Source organism: Coptis chinensis, chromosome 8 (genome assembly GCF_015680905.1).
Source record: "Coptis chinensis isolate HL-2020 chromosome 8, ASM1568090v1, whole genome shotgun sequence".
Lineage (NCBI taxonomy): Eukaryota > Viridiplantae > Streptophyta > Magnoliopsida > Ranunculales > Ranunculaceae > Coptis > Coptis chinensis.
The window spans coordinates 84,293,764-84,312,460 of record NC_141463.1 but is presented as its reverse complement, the minus strand read 5'-3'; the positions used below and the strand labels follow the sequence as shown (position 1 = coordinate 84,312,460).

Sequence of the window (18,697 nt, the reverse complement as noted above, 5' to 3'; positions counted from 1 at the left end):
TTTTTTCTCCTTTACTAAAGGAATTAGAAAAAGATAAAATTATAGAATTTAGTCTTCCTCTTCTCTATCATCAACCATTAATGTATTTTTTCCTCATTGCTGTCTTTCTCATTTATGCTTGAGAAATAAACTCCTTTAACCCTTCTACAATAATGAAGAAGAAGTAATTGCAATAAGAAAAAAAAAAAATCAAATTTGAAGCAACTTCTAGAAAAAGAAAAAGACAATTTGTTTTTTGAACATTCTTTTACCTTTATTAGAAGTTCTAAAGATTCTTCAAGGTCAAGAGTATTATTTTCAATTTTTTATATTTGTTGTTTCTTTTTGAAATGAGTCTCTCGTCTCTTATCTTGTTTTACTCCTATTGAAAATATCTCAAATTAATTTTGGGAGATATTATTGGATTGAAGCGGTTATTGGGGTATGGCAAAAACTTAGTTAGTTATGGGATACGGGAGTATTTTTATGGGTATCCAAGATCACTCTTCTTAAAATCTTTTAGATAAGGTGGCTCACAATTACTTGAAAAACAAACATCGCCTATCATATTCCATGGTGCACTTAGCAAAAATCACGTACATCCATTCTTTGGATCCTAAGCCACAGAATCCGTTTTGTTGGGGAATAAAATGCAAATCAAATAAGTGGAATAAAGCGATTCGTAGAAAAAAATGTTTCAGGTATGAAAACATATTCGCATTGTGAACTTGTGAACAGAAGCTGTGTGGAATATTAGAGAATAGGCTTTAGGCCGTTTGTTAGGGGATAAACTGTTTATCACCTATTACGGTTCCTCATCTATACTAACTTTGGCTATTCACAATTTCACAGACTGAAGACGACTTCATCGGCAGCACATCTTTCTGCTATAACAAATGAATTGACAGCTATATGCACTAATCGTTGGTGAAATCCAGTATTCGGCTGGTGTGACCGTTGTATGTAGGAACTCTAATGGTGAATTTATGTTTGTGTATAGCAGAAACTGATAAACACTGGGGTGATAACAAACTTTTTAGCTCAGTGCACTGTTAGTCAGGAAGGCATACAGGTGGCAGTGATAAGCAAATGATGGACATTAGTATAGGTAGAGTCAGACTCGAGAGCAGCTGTAAATGCCTACAATAAATGGGAAATACAACTCAAAGTCTTACAACAATAGTGTTTTCATAAAATGTTTTTAACGAATAAAGAGAAGATGAGCTCTCAAACTTGATCAATACCGACAAAGACAAAATCAACGAGTCGGCACAAAAGAAATACAAGAGTGATCATCTTCATCATAAAAAGCAAGAAAGTTCTGTAACTTCTACAATGTATACAAACCCTTGAGAGTGGGGAGAGAATGTGAACACAGCCATTAACTTGCTTCCATTTGCAACATTACACATCTCCAACAAGAGGAGTTTCAAATTGGACAAAAAGAAAAGTCATAAGTCGTGACTTTCACAACAAAGCCTCAGCAGAAGACAGACTCAATAATGAACAACAGCAAGGACAGGTTAAACAGTACAAGGATACCAATTTGAACAAAAAAATAAAGTAGTACCTTAAAAAGAAAGGAAACGTAATGGAAAGAATGGGTAGTCAGTCTATGGACAATCTAACAAACAAGGCACAAGAATTGGGACGTGAGGGTCAGCACGCGAGTAGATAAGTTATCTCAGTCAATGGCGTTGTTGCTTCAGCTGGCAGATATGGAGGGGCCTTCAGATTTCACAGAATGTGATTCTCTGTTGGTACTGATATCCAGCCCCTGGAAACGGCCAAGTTGGTCCTGCTGCAACATTTCTGAGAAAACACGAGAATTGGCCCCTAGCTGGGAGTGATTCATCATGTTGGACTGAGAAGGATGGAACTGAGGGAACTGCATATTCTGGTGCCCTCCTGGTCCTGGTTGTTGTGGAAGTGAGAAGATGGATGATGAATTATCGGCATATAGTGCATTCCCATGTTGAATGCCTCGCTGTGACCCCCTGCTTCTCCTGTTGCAACCTTGAGCCTCTCAACTTCCTGTTTTAGTGCTTCATTCAAAGCTGCATGTTATCATCATTATGAAGACAGGTAGTCAGTTATGCAGTGCAGACCCCATATACCATTGTAAATATTGCAAGCTTTTTGAGCTGAGGCTGAGCTATGAAGGTGCAGATAAAATCAAACTGTCTATATTCATCTTATTATGAACGCTCCTTTTCTTTGCTAAGTTCTTATATCAAAGCTCCTGTTTCATTTTATTAAAACATCTTATTAACATGTAACTAGAAGTCTTAGCCACCAGGTAGTCAAAAGCATTTAGTTCTTATAGCTCATTTAATCTCTTAAGCACTACACTGAGATGAAACTCTAAAGGTTAGATTAATTAATACATGCCCCTCATGTCTTTTGCATAAACAGTGGCAATATGATTCCCTAACAGGACTACTTAACATACTATTTGACTTAAATTAAAAGAACTGGCTCAAACAAACTATAATGCCGGAAAATTCAGTAGTCCGCTCACGAAGTCGACAGCATTTTGTCCTGGGATTAGCCATCACTGTCATCTGAACAAATGGAAGATATGAATCAGTGTGTTGCTTCGTTATCCTTTTCATAATTGGTCATCTTCGTTCCTGTCCTAACCTTTCCCTTCTCTCTACCCTAGTATCACTGGAACTTCTTTTGCGAAAAGTCCTTCTAAAAATTTCTTTTCTTGGGCATTATCTTCCTTAAAAATCTCAGCAATTACATACTCGGAACGCCAAGAAGAAGATCACATGGACTTTCTTCCTATCATGTTATTCTTAGGAACTTTGTGTTACTTCCTAAACTCGTCTTCTTTGGCTTCTTGGGTTTAGTAGGAGTCAGTGCAAGCTCTCTTTATTGGTCCATCCTACTTGCTCTATCCACCCCCACCCCAAAACATAACCAAAAAGACATCAAAGAAAATAACAGTGCCAAGCCCATATTTGCCAGTAATAATCGCTATAGTGTAATGGTCGGAATGGTTATAAGGTGAAGGTTTCTACAAGAAAAGCATTACTAACTTGCTAGACATTCACAAGCATGACATACTGGCATAAAATCAATGGGTGATCTTGATGACCAGATATATAAACATACATCAAATTAAATAAATTTGATATCTTAGCATACAAAAGGAGCAATCATCTCTCAGTTGAAAATTTGTCAGAGTTTGTGGAATTCTGAAAATTATTTCAGTTTTGAGTTAGACAAGATGCGCTATATCTTATACGTTGACACGGTTCCACGATATTTTCTGTATGATAATGTCAAATTTTGCAAAGTTTCTAGTCTCTCGGAGTTTTGTCAACTTTCGAGATTCCCTTATATGATCAAACTTACATGCATTTAGACGTAATTATAAGCAAAAGCTTAACAACGATATATCTTTTGTTTACTTACTCAGACAAATGAAATGCCATCATAATTAAGCCCATTGTCATTGAACTATTATGTGTATCCCATACAGAGAAAGAAACAACCCATACAAGGTTACACTAAGGATCATCCACAAGGAATTAAATAAAAAGATAATCTTTGACATTGTAGGCTCAGCAACATCACAAAAACTTCTTTAATAGTTTAATACAATCCATTACAACACGGATTTCTCAAGGCACAATCAACCCCCAACTGCAAGTACCAAATTACCTATACATAATGTATTAATCCTAACACGAACAATAGAACATAATGGCATGCTTCTAAGTTCTAACACAATTTCACGAAAAAATAGATACATGAATAAGAAGTTGTCAAAATATAATTATTAGATTATATATATATTTTAAATATAATAAAAAAATTGTGTGAATGGAGCCTACCATCGCGTAACTGAGCCTGCTGTTCCATAGCTTGTAACCGAAGCTTAAGCTCTGTATTTTCACTAGTAAGACCTGTTGTATCCCTCTACAAGAAAATCAACACAGTCAGGCAGTAGCTTTGACCCCTATAAATATGACATAAGAGGACTTAAGAAATGAAAGTAAGAGTCGACCAATTTGAATGGAGTGTTTTTTTCTCATAGTTTAACATTAAGGCAAAATATAAAAGTAAAAACCTTGATGGATACATTAAGGAGATTTGGGGCTTACACTCCTGGTTTAACATAAAGCTTGTTGTGAATGTGGGACCTTTTTCTATAAATTTGAGAATGCACAGAAACATCTAAGGAATGACCATCCGGTCTTAAAGGATAAATGCTTGTTTGGTGCCTTGGTGGCATATGATAGATTTTTATATACTATTATTTTTGTGTGCACCTAGGTGGGTTATGTTCATGAGTGTACATGCTTGTAAGGCTTATAGCCTAGTGTTGTTTAGTGGGGATTCTCCCTCTAATGATCATACTCTTAGGGAGGTATGTAACTCTTTGAAGTTTAATCAACGGGTGGGGGTCTGCCTTAGCCCCGTAACTCTTTCAAAAAAAAAACATTAAGAAGTTGAACCATTTAGCAAGAAATAGAGCAAAGACAAAAAAGAGAGGCAAAATCAAACTCAGTAGTCAACACTCAACAGGTTAGTGAGAATAGAAGCAGGTATCAATGAACTGGTAGAAAATAGAAGAAGTCAAAAAAAAAAATTGTGAAAGCACGTCCTCAAATTTTGGTATACCAAGGCCACAGTCAAGTACAATCTCACATCAAGTGAAGATTTCTAAAATGAGCTCTAAAGTCCAGCCGTATTCTATACATATATAGAGATATCAAAAAAAGAAGTCACAGGGTCATAAATAGTTTTCAATGAAGAAAGGAAAATCATACAAACCCAACATCTTTCATGGTAATATATGAGATAACCATTTCAGAAACATGCTATGATTATAAGCTCATAAATACTTTTTATTTTTGGACGAGTAAATTTTCTATATAATCTCAACAATACTGCATTAAAACAAACCTGGAATAGTGTAAGCTATGAAAAGAGTAGTTGCTTCAGTTTGAAGGGTCTGAACTTTTCTCTCAAGTTCCAATATATAGCGAGCCTTACGCTCTTTTGAGCGAGCAGCAGACTGACGATTTGCCAAAATCCTACATATCATTACAAAAAATGAGACACACGGACACAAACTTAAGAAAGAAACTTCAATCGATAATATAAATATAAAAATGCTGTCTCCAGTTGATGTTTAAAAGTAAATGTTAGCTTACAAATTAAAATTCTAGACAGATATACACATGATGAGACTACTAGCATCTAGAAAATCATGCAACAACAACATATTCTTTTAATAATATCACATAGCAATGAAGCAAAATCCATGGAAGCCACTCAGATAAAAGTGTAGATAAAAAATCATGAAAGATTTGCTCATTGTATCTCAAACAATTGTAACACATCCTCAAACACTAAATTACACTATGTCACAGAGAAATACCAGGAAACAGACATATCAGTTGCAACTTACTAAGTCTGCATATATAGATCTCAATTACCACTAAAGAGTAAAAGAATGAAGAGGAATAACAGGCCTATAAAAGTAAAGCCACACAATAAGATATAGATCTTTTGACCTGAGCATCGAAGTGGAAACAGTTTGGGAGGGGAGAATAAAGAAGGAATACCATAAAATCCTCAGACAGACTGTGCGGTAAAATCATTTCATTTCATGTTTAAGTGTTTTAGTTCTCAAAGCGTTGAATAGAAATGTCATTACATTGAGAACATCAATTGATTGTAGGTGCCATTAAGAAATGTAGACACAATAACAGGGTCCAGGTTTGCAATCAAAGAAAACTGAGAGGTATGGGATCTAAGCGGATTTCCCACTTATGTTAGTAAATTAGTTAAGATTTACAGCATTACAAAATTTAAAAGCAATTTGGTTTTACTTAAGTTTCTTATAAAAATAACGGTGCATTAATATGAAAGCTAACATGATTAATTAAAGATTGTGACCATCTGAAGGCCAAAATTAGACATCTTTATATGCCACAAGACTGGTTTTCAAAGACAGCACACATTCCAAATGATCATCTCACAATGAGAAATGAATATCAAATCAGATGCCTTTTTTTTCTCTCTATGAGACTTGGTGTAGTAGTGTGGTGATTCACCACCCCTACAACCTGACTGATTCAATTGCTTAACATGATTGACCACATCCACTTATAAATGCCAAGAAAAACCACTATTGGTGATGTAGGCAATGTAATAAGCCTTCCCACTGCGGTTAGTTCTTACGATGGGATGGAGTGCCGGGAACCCACTAGTATCAGTAAGCGGCATTGATACTCATTAACTCACTCATTTTTTCATGCATATTACCATAAAATAGCAGGCGGGTCCCAACATAGCTCAATCAATTCTTAGGCTTAGCATTAAGTAAATGTACACTTAAAGCTCCTACATATACTCATGAGATAATCACCTAAACTCATAAACAGCAACGATACTCTTGCCTTTTAACCATTTGCCTAACTGCATTCAATAGCATATAGGATCTTTTATACATTATTGGAAATGCATTCAATACTATACATCTATAAAGATTCTGCGTAAACTCTTGTAACTAAGAAATTTCAGAATGGGAAATTGTGGAATAAACCTTTTGGTTGGAACTATTGAAAAATTGACAATGTACTATTAACGCGAAACGGATAATCTTAATTCTCCTTATTCATACTTGAATTATTGAATATATCTAACATTTACCTTGACATTTCCATATAAGCTAGATTAACATTCAAGTATTCAACTAAAAACGAGATAAAAAACAAAACTTTACCTCTTGGCACGCTTAGGATCTAAAGCCCAAAGCTCAGCAAGTTTATCAGGAGCCATAGCTTTCTTAGCATCCATAACATCACCAAGTAACAACAAATTCTCATCTCTCAACAAACTCTGTGAAGAAGAGCCATCAACAGAATTACTATGTCTATGCCTAGACCTCATTGGCCCACCATTCCCACCACTTCCATCAAAACCAGTAGTAGTAGTAGCATTACCATCAATCTCAGTAGCAGCAGTAGTAGATCCAAGTTTTTCAATATCCATATAACTAAACAAATCATCCTCAGATCCCATTTCTTCAAAACTAGTCGTAGTCGATACATCAAATGGATCTGTTGATATATCTAAATCATCTGGTAAACGAAAGTTTACCTCCGAATGTGCTCGTCTATGCCCTTTATACGACGTACTACTATTTCCATTTTCAGCATTACTGTTTTGTGGGTTTGTTTGGTCTTGCATTTTTTTTTTCTTGTTTGTTTCGACAGAGAAAAAGAGGAAGGATCTCGTTTTGTTTGTTATAATATTTTCTCTCTCTTCTTCTTCTTCTTCTTCTTCTTCTTCTTTGTTGTTGTTGTTCAAGAAGAAGTGTAAAGAAGAGAGAACATTTTCACGTGATGTGTGTTTTGTTTTTTGAGGTTTAGTTAAATGTCCGAGCGCGTTTTGAGTTCCAGACTTAAGATCAGGTTTCAAACTCAACTAGTTTTCAAAGGTTGACCGTTGACCATAGCCCTATGTACCAATATTATCTTTTGATTCTACTCCAATTTTAGCAACACACGTCACTATTTTTTTTTGTGTATTAACTGTTTTTAAAATTTCTTATTTCTCTTTTTTACTTTTTTATTTGTAACTGTCAATTTCTTCTACAAATAAATAATACAAAAATATAATGTGTGCAGACTGTACATGTGTGTGTCAATCGAGACCACTCATCAGACAAGGGTCCGTGTGTATTACTCCAAGATGTACTGCAATCAAATAATACAATTGTCTTATAAAAAAATCATTTGTCTTTTTACAATTTAACAATTTGAATTACATCAAGCTTAAACATGTTATTCAAAATTATCAGATATGCATTTTAAATTGTTAAAGCTGTATTGAAATTAGTTGTAATCAACATACATTTTTTCCATTTTTGAAGTTGATGTTTTCCACATTGTTTTGATCTCTCCATAAATTCACCTCACTTTTAATTAGAATTTTGTAGATTTCGGATGAATTTTAGTTATTTTGATTAACTCACTACTCTTTTGGTAACTAATTTAGTACTTAATTTTTTTTTTGTTAGTAGTTGGCTTATTTAGTTGGGACTAATAAAAGAGGTCAAAATTGTAAAAGTCAGTCTGAAATTTGCAGATGTCAAATTTCAGTTTTTATAAAACAAAAACAAAAAAAAAGTTTACTATTTTCTCTAAACTTAAAAAATTTGGTATGTGTACCTATGCCCATTTTCCTATAAAATATATAATATTCCAACTTGGACGGATAAACCCAAGACTTGAAACGTGGCAAAAGGTTAACCCCTGCTGACACATTTGAGTTACAACCTCAAAATAACTGAAACTAACCATTCCTAACTGAAAGCAAACATGGCTGCTGCTTCTTCTCTGTTTCTCCCTACTTCAACACACTTATTACAACAACAAAACTCAATGTCCACATTATTCCCTTTATCTCCTACAAAGCTCACCTCTCAATGGCCAGTAAAGCTACCTTCTTCCACAACAAAGTCATGGAGCTGCAATGCATTTCTTCAGGAAGACCTTCTGAATAATACTCTTCATATAGATGAAACTTTAGCTTCATTCCCATTTCTGCAAAATGGGTATTCACAGTTTTTGAGTTTGACTGAAGAAGTCCCAGAGGTGGAAAGGTGGTGGGTTTTTGCTTTAGCTGGTTTCGGTTGGGCTTACTTGACAGCTAGACCTGGTGTACTTCTAGGTGCTATTGATGCTTATGTTTTAGCTCCTTTGCAAATTGTGTTTGATAATTTGTTGGGCAGGAGAAGTTTGAAAATGACTGATTTTGTGATTGGGGATAAATTGGGGGAAGGGTCATTTGGAGTTGTTTATTCGGGTGTGATTGTTCCGAAGAATGTGAGTGTCGAAGATCGAGTACAGAAGAGGGGAAGGGCATTGGAGATTGATGGGAGGTTCAAGGAAAAGGTCATTCTCAAGAAGGTAATTATAGCAATAGTCACTAGATGATATATATGGCTTCCTTTTTAAATTTGTGAACATTTCTGATGTGTGTTAAGTTTGTGTATGTTAACCAAGTTTATAGGTTCAAAGCCGATATTATGTTATTGCCAGACCTTCTTAATGATGACTGTTTATTGGATATACAAAAGGGAATCACCCGAGCTACACTTATGTTCTGTGTGGGCAATAGAGTAGAAATGTGATTCCTATTAGTCTATTAGGTATTATGTAGTCCACTCAACACGTTTTTTTAAATTATTACGATATGGTTGAGTAACCATTTAGTTAATTGTTTAAATCAGATCTTTGGTACTAACCTTAACTCATATCGCTGTCGAGTTTTCTTTTACTCGTATTGGACATGGTTTTCTCTGATGCATGCTTATTGCATATACCAAAATACATGTCCACAGTATATGTGATAGAGTATCTTTGGTAAGTAGATCAAGTGATCTTGCAAGATCACATATGAACCAAAGAATGTATGTATTACAATTTCTTCTGTTGGATACTTGGCTTAATATGCTTTACCGTTTGTATAGTTAGTTGTTGAATTTCCATTTGATGGATCATGGAAGATTTCAGGTTAAGGTTGGAATTTTGGGGGCAGAGGAATGTGGCAATTATGAAGAGTGGTTTAACTACAGACTGTCGAGAGCAGCGCCTGAAACATGTGCCGAGTTCCTAGGGAGTTTTGTGGCAGATAAAACAAGCTCCCAATTCACCAAGGGAGGAAAATGGCTTGTATGGAAATTTGAGGTATTCTCTCAAACACAAATGCGCAGACACCCAACTGTACATCTTTTTATTCTAACTTTAAAGGCAACATATCAGAAATAGGTGGTGTGTGTGTGGGGGTGGGGACCGAAAATCTCAAATACGTACATCTCACTTTAATACAAGGAGTTCAATTCTCATTCTTCAACTGTGAGTATGTATGTATATCTGGCCAATCTAAAAGCTTGGCCTGACAAGAAGACGTTCCTAATGGTCCGTTTGTCAGTTTGTGGTGTCCGATTATAAGGAAATGTATGCAAATTGTCTACTCTTATCAATAGAAACTGAATTAGTATGGAAACATATATATTGCAAGCTTTATATATTTATTGTATACAGAGATCTACTGGTATTGATGCTGCAAAAGCCTACAGTATTGCCAACAATATTGACTATAGGCTTTTCAATATTTCTAACAATAACCAGTTGCCTATTGACAAACCTATATACACACAAAATACTCAAAAACAGAAACAAGTATAGGGTACTTATGTCCTGTATATGAGAAAGAGAGGGTGGGCACCTCCCCTCCTGTCAGCTAGGATCTGTACAAGGCTTATCTGCTATTTTGTTGTGAAGTATGGAGGTGCTTTTGTGTATCTACATTTTATTAACTGTTGTGTGAACAACTAACATGGAGAAGCCATGTACCAGGGAGACCGAGATCTGGGCAATTACATGAATGAGCGCAACTTCCCACTGAACTTAGAGACCATTATGTTTGGACGTGTTTTACGTGGAGCAGAATCAATTGAGAGAAATGCATTGATCATAAAACAAATTATGCGCCAAATCATAACTTCTCTCAAGAAGATTCATGACACTGGGATAGTTCATCGTGATGTTAAACCAGCCAACCTGGTTGTGACAAGGAAGGGACAGATAAAGCTTATAGACTTTGGGGCAGCTACTGACCTCAGGATTGGAAAGAATTACATACCCAACCGTACACTTCTTGACCCGGATTATTGTCCTCCTGAACTATACGTTCTTCCAGAAGAAACACCAACACCTCCTCCAGAGCCCATAGCAGCTTTGTTTTCTCCTATACTTTGGCAGGTAAACTTCCACCGTTCTCATGTGGATTATTTCGCTTGTTGTGTTCTTTTAAATGCTAAAGCAGTGTCTTTCATTAACCCAGCTAAACAGTCCCGATCTCTTTGATATGTACTCTGTGGGAATCACACTCATGCAAATGGCTGTTCCCTCCTTAAGGTCATCAGCGGGTTTGAAGAGTTTTAATTCAGAAATAAAGAACGTTGGATATGACTTGAAGAAATGGAGAGAAATCACCAGATCGAGGCCTGACTTACAAATTCTTGATCTTGATTCTGGTAGAGGCTGGAACTTGGCAACCAAGCTTATTTCCGAAAGAGGATTCCTTAGAAGAGGGAGGTTGTCAGCTGCTGCGGCTCTGCGACATCCATACTTCCTGTTGGGTGGTGATCAGGCAGCTGCAGTTATCTCAAAACTAAGTCTAAGCAAGGAATGAGTATCCTGATGATGTAAGTACTAGATTTTTCCCGGCTTTTTCTTTTTGTTTTTGTAGTTCTCTTAGGGGTTTATCAGTGTATGTCATAAAACCTATCCTTTTTTCCATCAGAGTTGAATGTTTTAACAAATTCAATTAGAACTTACAGATGTATGCTCGTTCAGAGGTCTCCAATAAACGATATTGACTGGTAAGGGCAGCCGGACCTTGGAGCCTGGACGCGTTATACTCTAGATTCTCCGCACTGGCACACAAACAACTGAGTTCAGTCACTTTCAGTTATTTAATTTCTTCCAATTTCCTCTGAGGTCCATCACATACTACCAAAGACCCGATTCAGAATATAGTTGTTTGAATCACGAGAACCAACATCTGAACTACCAATCAGCATCATCATATATACTGGGGTTTCAACAAACTTCAGGACATCTTCAGTCTTACAGACATCTCAGATTCTCAGATCAGAAGGGGGAGTCCACAGCTGTTTTCTTTCTTTCATGCTATTTACAGATTTGTTATTGCCATTGTCCAAAAGCCTTATTGCCATTGTGAATCAGATAGTCTCTTTTACATTGTCTCCCTGCATGCTTGTGGTAAGTTTAGTTTTTAACTTGTAAATTTTGTTGGTAGGCTGTCTACTTTTGCACAAACAAACACAATATCTAACATTCTTATCGATAAGGAACACTACTGTGAACCAATAGCCAGTAGCAAAGAACGCTACTAAGAACAGACTTTTATATTCTGTAAACCTCTTCCATTGCAGTCGTGGGTAGGGACCTCTGTACGTAGTAGTCCTAGTGCTGGATAGACATCCTTCTGAATGAGATTGAGGTGATAAAAAGCGATATCCATTAAAAACCAAGTGGTTCTAGTACCAAGAAGGAGAATTCCGTGTCTTCTGAAAACTCCTTGGAGAATAACCCGGCTTGGGATCTGGAGTGGTAGTTGGAAGTTTTGATTTTGAATCCTCAACCCGGATGGAAAACGTTTGGATCACGAGTGTAAATGCTATATCTGACTGTCACTGAGACTCTGAGTGATCCAATTCAAATCAGTTTAATAGCATTTAAAGCTCTAGATTGTCATTACTCCTAATTGACTACTGACTACAGGGTTCAACACCAACTTGTACTTGCACTTGCACTTGCATAAACAGAAGTACAGAACTGGGTGTTTCCGTATAGAAAGGGGGTGGGTTCGAGTTGCAGTAAATCTTGTAAGAATCCTTTATAAGATTTTGTATTTTGTTTCCCAGCCGACTCAGAATAATGTTGGACGGGATTGTCAAAGGATTCATATGAAGGAACCAAGAAAACCCGACATGATTAGCTCTTTGCCCGAACCTATCGGTAGTCACAGTCTCCTTTCTTCCAATGAAAGAAGCCATAAGTCATATAGTCTCCCTTCGGGGTTGATGAACCTTCCGGCAATGAAAGCCTTCGGGTTAGAGTCCTTCAATGTAACCAGTGTGGGTCTGCCTTAACCCTCTAAGAAGCACTTCTAAAAAGAAAAGAAAAAAGCAGCCATTCTTTCTACAAGTTGGAGAAACATTTCCTCCTCTCTTTCTAACTTGGAGAAGCACTTCGACACTCAGGTTTTCAGTCGCTTTCTCTTTCACACACTTGTTTGTCACAATGCGTCAGATGTACACAAGTTCACACTCGTAGCTTATTACCTTGATCTGTCTTCCACCCTTTCCCAGTCTTCAGTGATTGAGTGGATCTCTTTTGTTGTACAACACAATGTTAAAGAAATCTATATTACGTTAGTTTCAATGAAACCTGCTAGTCTTCCATGAACTTGGTTTCTTTTAGGATAAAGGTGAAAATATAGAGTATATTGTCATTTAAGGTAATATAGAGTATATTGTCCAAAATTGTTAGATTGATTATCCACTTTCGATTGAGATCTTGTTTGGATCCAAATCCTTAAATCATATTTAACTCTTAACTTTGTTGGATTGCTAGTCAGCTCAGCTCAGGGTGCTCTCCCCTAGAACTTCAACATGACAGAAACAAAGGTTCAAATTAATCAAACTATCTAAATTTAATTCACACCCTTTGAACATAGAAGCTATGTTTGTTTCACAGAATCCAAATTCATAGCTAACTAGAAAACTCATCACTAGTCAATTTCTTGCGTCAACTGTGAAGTCGACTGTGTTACGTCTTCTGGCTCAGAATGTTCAGTGACAAGTGCACTAAAAAAAACCCGTATTGCTATATAGCTGAACAGAGAACATTTAGGGAATACTTTCAGAGTATCTATCTTTTGGTGAGGAGTCATTTCTCAATACAAATCTTTTACAGTCTTACTACTATGAAATTTAGTAAACCACATTTGCTCTATAAAATTTAGTAAACATGTTTTTAAGTCAAGCAAGACCCACGATCGAAAGTCAAAGCTTTTGGTATAATGTGAACTGAATAGTACTATATGTACCAACTACCAAGAGATTGCACCGACAGTCTACCAAATGATGTGAACAATGTGAGCAATACAAGCTATAAAAGGTTCGGAACAACCACCTTGGTATTGCTTGAATATTCTTATAACAATTTTGAGTCTTATTCCATTGTTTGAGGTGATAGAGTGCACATATACAGAGAATCAAATATGGTTACAGACCACTTGGCTTCTCTATATAGTACTGGTATGGATACAGGTCCTTGTGTAATGTTGTTTTCTCCCCCCTCTTACTGAAACTCTTTCTAAACTTGTAAGGGAAGATAGGGAAGGAAAAGTGTACTATAGATCTTTATATTAATGGAAGCAGGGGAGGCTATAATCCCAACTACCTAACTTTCAAAAAAAAAATGATGTGAACACCTGTTTTTCAAAAGATTCCTAGCTGACTAGTGGGTTTCATTTCTAAAAATAGGTATCCACATGGGTTTCATTTCTAAAAATAGGTATCCACATCATTTGGTGCAATCTATGTGTAGTGTAACTGGTGCGACCCTGTTGTATACCTACAATATTACTCTACACTCCATAGCTTATACATCTAATCTACTAGTTCATTTCACTCAATCATTTCAGATATGTAGATGGCAAATGTAAGCGAGCAAAAAAACAAGAGAGCAGTAACTTGTTATATATGTACTCAAATCTGCAGAACTTAAAGAACAAACCCATGTTTACTCAACACATGGCATACACAGAAACATACAACTCATAAGAAACAAAGCTACTCGTCCGTCCCACGTCTTATTATCCCCTTTGTAAAACTTGAAAGATTTTAAGATCCATCAAAGCGTAACTTGGAGAATTCTTGCTGAAGATGCTTATTCAAGGACACTCTTTCTCATACACTTCATTGGAATATTTCCAGTTGATCACCTTCCATATATTTTTTTCAGATAGTCTGGTCTCACATTTTTTGTACTGCAACATACTGAAACAAAATATTTCAAAGGATTAATTTACAACTACAACAGTTTTGACTATATTTAACTAAATTAGGAAGATAAATGTGTAAACATCACGGAAATGCTTCACACAGTTTTGAGTAACCTTGAATCTCGATAGACGTATTCTAATATATTTTCAAATACAACTACAGCATCGTGTCATCTTAATATCTAACCAACTTTAGTGATCCTGACACTCGGTATCCCAAACTAGCCAAATAAGAAGACGGAAGTACCATGATTGTTAGATAGGATCTCCTGAGTCCAGACCAGCTGAGATAACACGATATCAAGAGTTATCACCGCTCATACTGTTTCCTTCTATTCTCACTTTTCCCAACCTTTTTTTTTTCATTCATATGGTGTAAACATTCAGAAAGTTACTTGGCGCCAACCGTCATCTGACCTAGAGGGGAGATGTGATAAGGGAGGAGGAAAAAAACAACCATCAATTGACCAACAGATACCCAGCCGTTTTAAACCCACCTTATGTTCATCATGTGACAAACTGCACAAGGGTGGGATCAAATTGATATGGACACAAAGTGCAAAAAGCCTCAGCAATAAAGCAAAAGATTCGAATCATCCTATTAAAAGGATAAGAGGGCCAACTGAAGATATACAATCATCCAAAGGGGCCCCCATCTGCTTGTTGGTGGATGAACTAGCCCATAAGAGGGAATTTTCATTTCATAATTGTGTACTCCTTTTTAAGGTCAAGAAGAGTGGCCTATACACTTCTGGAAGGACTTTCAAACTCCTTTAGCTTAATTACAAAAAAAATTGAAGGGACTCATCAAACCGCTCACACTTCCTTTGGACAGTATATGGAAGAGCAGTTCGATGGAGTAGGTCACACTACAACCCATTCTACAAGCAAGTTATATCATAATACAACCATCAATACAGTTTCCCAGTTGAACATAACATCATCACATCTAATGTACTTCAATGCAACATAGACAAATGCCCAAGTCCCAACCATAGACTTGATGTTGCTTACTATGTGACCAAATATTCCTCATATTCCAAATCGCCCACCAGTTGGCATGAAAGAGGAGAGCCCACATCAAACGACTAGCATTGGAAAGTCTAGAACAATTCCAAGTTTTAAGGACATTCACCAACTTATAGCCACCTGATCTTAGTCACCAGACTGTCGAGCAGGAGTGAGACGGAAGCAGGGCCAAAGCATATATTCGAAGCTCCCACATTGAGGAGCGTCTAGGGGCACCTTTATATCTATAATTTTAATCAATTATTTACTACCATGTCACTAATTTTTTTTTTTTGTCAAGTGGTCCAATGTTAACTGTTTTTACCTTATCCAAAGCAATATTTATGGCAAAAACAAAATGGGGAGCTAAATGGCTCCAATAGCGTGCTTTCAACTCAAAATAAAAGTATGAGCATAAAAGTATATTTAATTAGGAGTATGGTAACACATTGTTGTTAGGAGCACCTTATCCTCTACTTCCACTGTTATCTACTCTTTCTTTTTGAAAATAAATGCACACATTCCCCATGACTGTTTTGATGAAACTTCTTACTCCAGAAAAACCATTTCAAAGTTTAATAATCTTCACCTTAAACAATGGGTTTCCAAAACACCCTTCCTTATTCTCTCTGCTCTACACTTTCTTCATGTTAAATTTCTTATACCAATTTACTCAATTGGGGAATTCATTTATATCTATTTTGATCTCAATTTCGGTCAAATTAGTGCACATGTTCTTCATATAACTGGAATTAGGTTATAATTGTTTGCTGTAAAAGCATACTTGTAGGAAAACCCAATGATTTCTATCTCCAATTCTAGAGCCGCTTAAATTTTTAAGAGCGAGAGTTATGGAGGCTTGTGCACAAATCGCCAAACCGGGGTTTGAGAGAGAGAGATGGCTACCCACTTCAGATGGTTTGTGTGACTAAGCACCTGACAAGGACATCAAGAAAGAAACCATCTCCAAATTTCAGAAGTAAAGAACCATTCGTGAAGAGATGCTGGACATTTCCTCAGCCTGGCAGCACATGACACTTATTCACCCGTTATGATGCCTCTTTTCATCAGACTATCAGCAGTTAAAGTCCTGCCCCAAATCTATGACCGAAGGAAAGCATACTTCCCAGGGAACCTTAGGATTCCACACCTTCTTGTATGGGATTCCAATTAATATGAATACCAATTTAGAGTTCTGCAATTCTCCAACCTTCAAAGCAATACATGGATCTGGAGGTGAACCGGAGTCTTGAACAGGGTAAAGTTGAAAATTAGTAGCCAGTATGACATCTTGACCGCCCGTGGTTAATGGCGTCGCCATCGGCACAAAGCACCAAACCGTCAGCTTCATGTTTTGTGTTTGAAGTATATTTTATTTTTTTATTTCAGGTGATCTTGGAAAGTAGTGTTCTAATTGGTGTTAGATGGGGTTGTTGGTGTCGCGAAGTGGGCTAACAAGCTTTTGGAGGAGCTTGATGGCGACCAAATCAACACCAAACCGGCCCAAAGGCTTGATTGTTGGGACTAAGGTTGTTTTGATTAGTGTTTTTGTTTGGTTTTGAGAATTTGTTGGGTTGAGGTGGATGTATTTGCGTGGATTGGTGTCTTTGGAGAGGAACGCAAGCTCCAAAGGTTTGTTAATGGCGTGGGGATGCCATTTTTAAAAAGATAGCTAAAATCATGAATTGTTAGATAGGTGTGTAGAGAGGGGTTTTATTGGGGATGAAAACCGCTGGGTTCCTTTTGTTTTAGAGGTGGCCGGTGGTGGCTGTTGTGGAGGTAATGCGGGGGTCGGAAGTGGGATGAGGAAGGAGATGAAGAAGTGAACTACCGATTTGGGCTTGGCCAAATCGTGAAGATGGGCTTATATGTTTTGTTTGGATTTTTTTTGGACTTACCTTTGGGCCAGGCTTTGGGCTTTTTGGGTTTTGGAGTTTAGGCCTGGTTGACCAATGTTGATTTGACCGGAGTTGATTGACTTTGACCGGGGTTGACTTTTGACCAGTTGACCCAAATTTGACTTTTACCTAAAATTATGATTCGGTCTAATAGGATAAGTCTAGGACTATTAACGTGTTTGACTTTAGGCTAAGACCTTCCTAAATATACTTGTGTACATGTATTTACTACTTTGTGATTTTTCGGTTTTACGATACACAACGTTCTGACGCTTATACATCCGTGAAATTATAACAGCGTAAACCAAAAATAATTGAATCAAGATTTTTCCTTCGTTCTCAAATAAGTTATGCAATAAAGTTCAATAATCGTAAAAGAAAATTTACACGCACCCTTTTTTGAACTCTATGCCAAGTTTGGAATTGAGTTTATGGTATGAAGTCATATGTTAGGTGGGCATTTATTGAATGTGCCATAAATGGCCCCGTTAGCGTTATATAGCATTAAATGTCATGAATGGGTATTCATTGAATATGCCATGAATGACCGGATGGTTTGGGTATACTAAGAGGAACTAAGGTATTTGCCTCTGGGTTAGTTGTATTCCTTGAGTGTATGGGAATGTAGGATTAGGTATTCCTTGAATGTGGCGAATGAACGACCCAAATTCAATGAATGCCATGAATGGCCGGATTAGTGATGAATGGGTGATAGGTATTCATTGAATGTGCCATGAATGACTGAGTTTTGTGCCCAAAGAGGCCGTGAAATATGTATGAAATCCCGCAGAGATGGCTATGATATTGAGGTATTCTGGGAGAGAGAGGCAAAGGAATGTGTGATTTGGCAAATGTGTGGAGTGCAAATCGTGGAGTAGGTACTAAAAGGTGGGTGTATAAGAAAAAGTAATTGATTAATTGACAAAGAGAAATTGATTTGATTATGCGAGAGTGTGTTTGGGCTTACTTTGAATCCATATAGGATATCTACATATATTATATACAAGTTCTAACTTTCTTTGTGAGGGAGGTAGGACTTTAATAATATTTTTGCAGGGACGCGGTCCTACCCTTATACAGCGGCGGACATCGGTAAGTGTAATTTAATTATTTAGATATTAAAAGGAGTTATTAGAATGAAGTTTAATAAAATGGAAGTTTTGCTTGGGAAGAAA

At 36.7% G+C, this 18,697-nt stretch overlaps 1 protein-coding gene and 1 pseudogene across 3 annotated transcripts; one reads left to right on the top strand and one right to left on the bottom strand.

The window, feature by feature from the left end:
- Positions 1-1,663: 1,663 nt before the first annotated feature.
- Positions 1,664-7,355, bottom strand: LOC147483678 (transcription factor RF2b-like; annotated as a pseudogene). Its single transcript, XR_015205530.1, has 4 exons — positions 6,731-7,355; positions 4,903-5,033; positions 3,828-3,912; positions 1,664-2,036 (listed from the first exon to the last, which is right to left on the bottom strand). The product of XR_015205530.1 is annotated as a transcription factor RF2b-like (transcript).
- Positions 7,356-8,284: 929 nt separating this feature from the next.
- Positions 8,285-11,788, top strand: LOC147483677 (serine/threonine-protein kinase STN8, chloroplastic-like). Of its 2 annotated transcripts, none has more exons than XM_086579879.1 (5): positions 8,285-8,921; positions 9,528-9,701; positions 10,374-10,778; positions 10,861-11,224; positions 11,376-11,788. In XM_086579879.1, the coding sequence occupies exons 1-4, from the start codon at positions 8,331-8,333 to the stop codon at positions 11,209-11,211; spliced, it is 1,521 nt and encodes a 506-aa protein (XP_086436005.1). In that variant the 5' UTR covers positions 8,285-8,330; the 3' UTR covers positions 11,212-11,224; positions 11,376-11,788. The 2 variants fall into 2 exon arrangements, with proteins under 2 accessions (XP_086436005.1, XP_086436004.1); XM_086579878.1 differs by having other exon boundaries at positions 8,286-8,921; positions 11,360-11,788.
- The last annotated feature ends 6,909 nt before the right edge of the window (positions 11,789-18,697 follow it).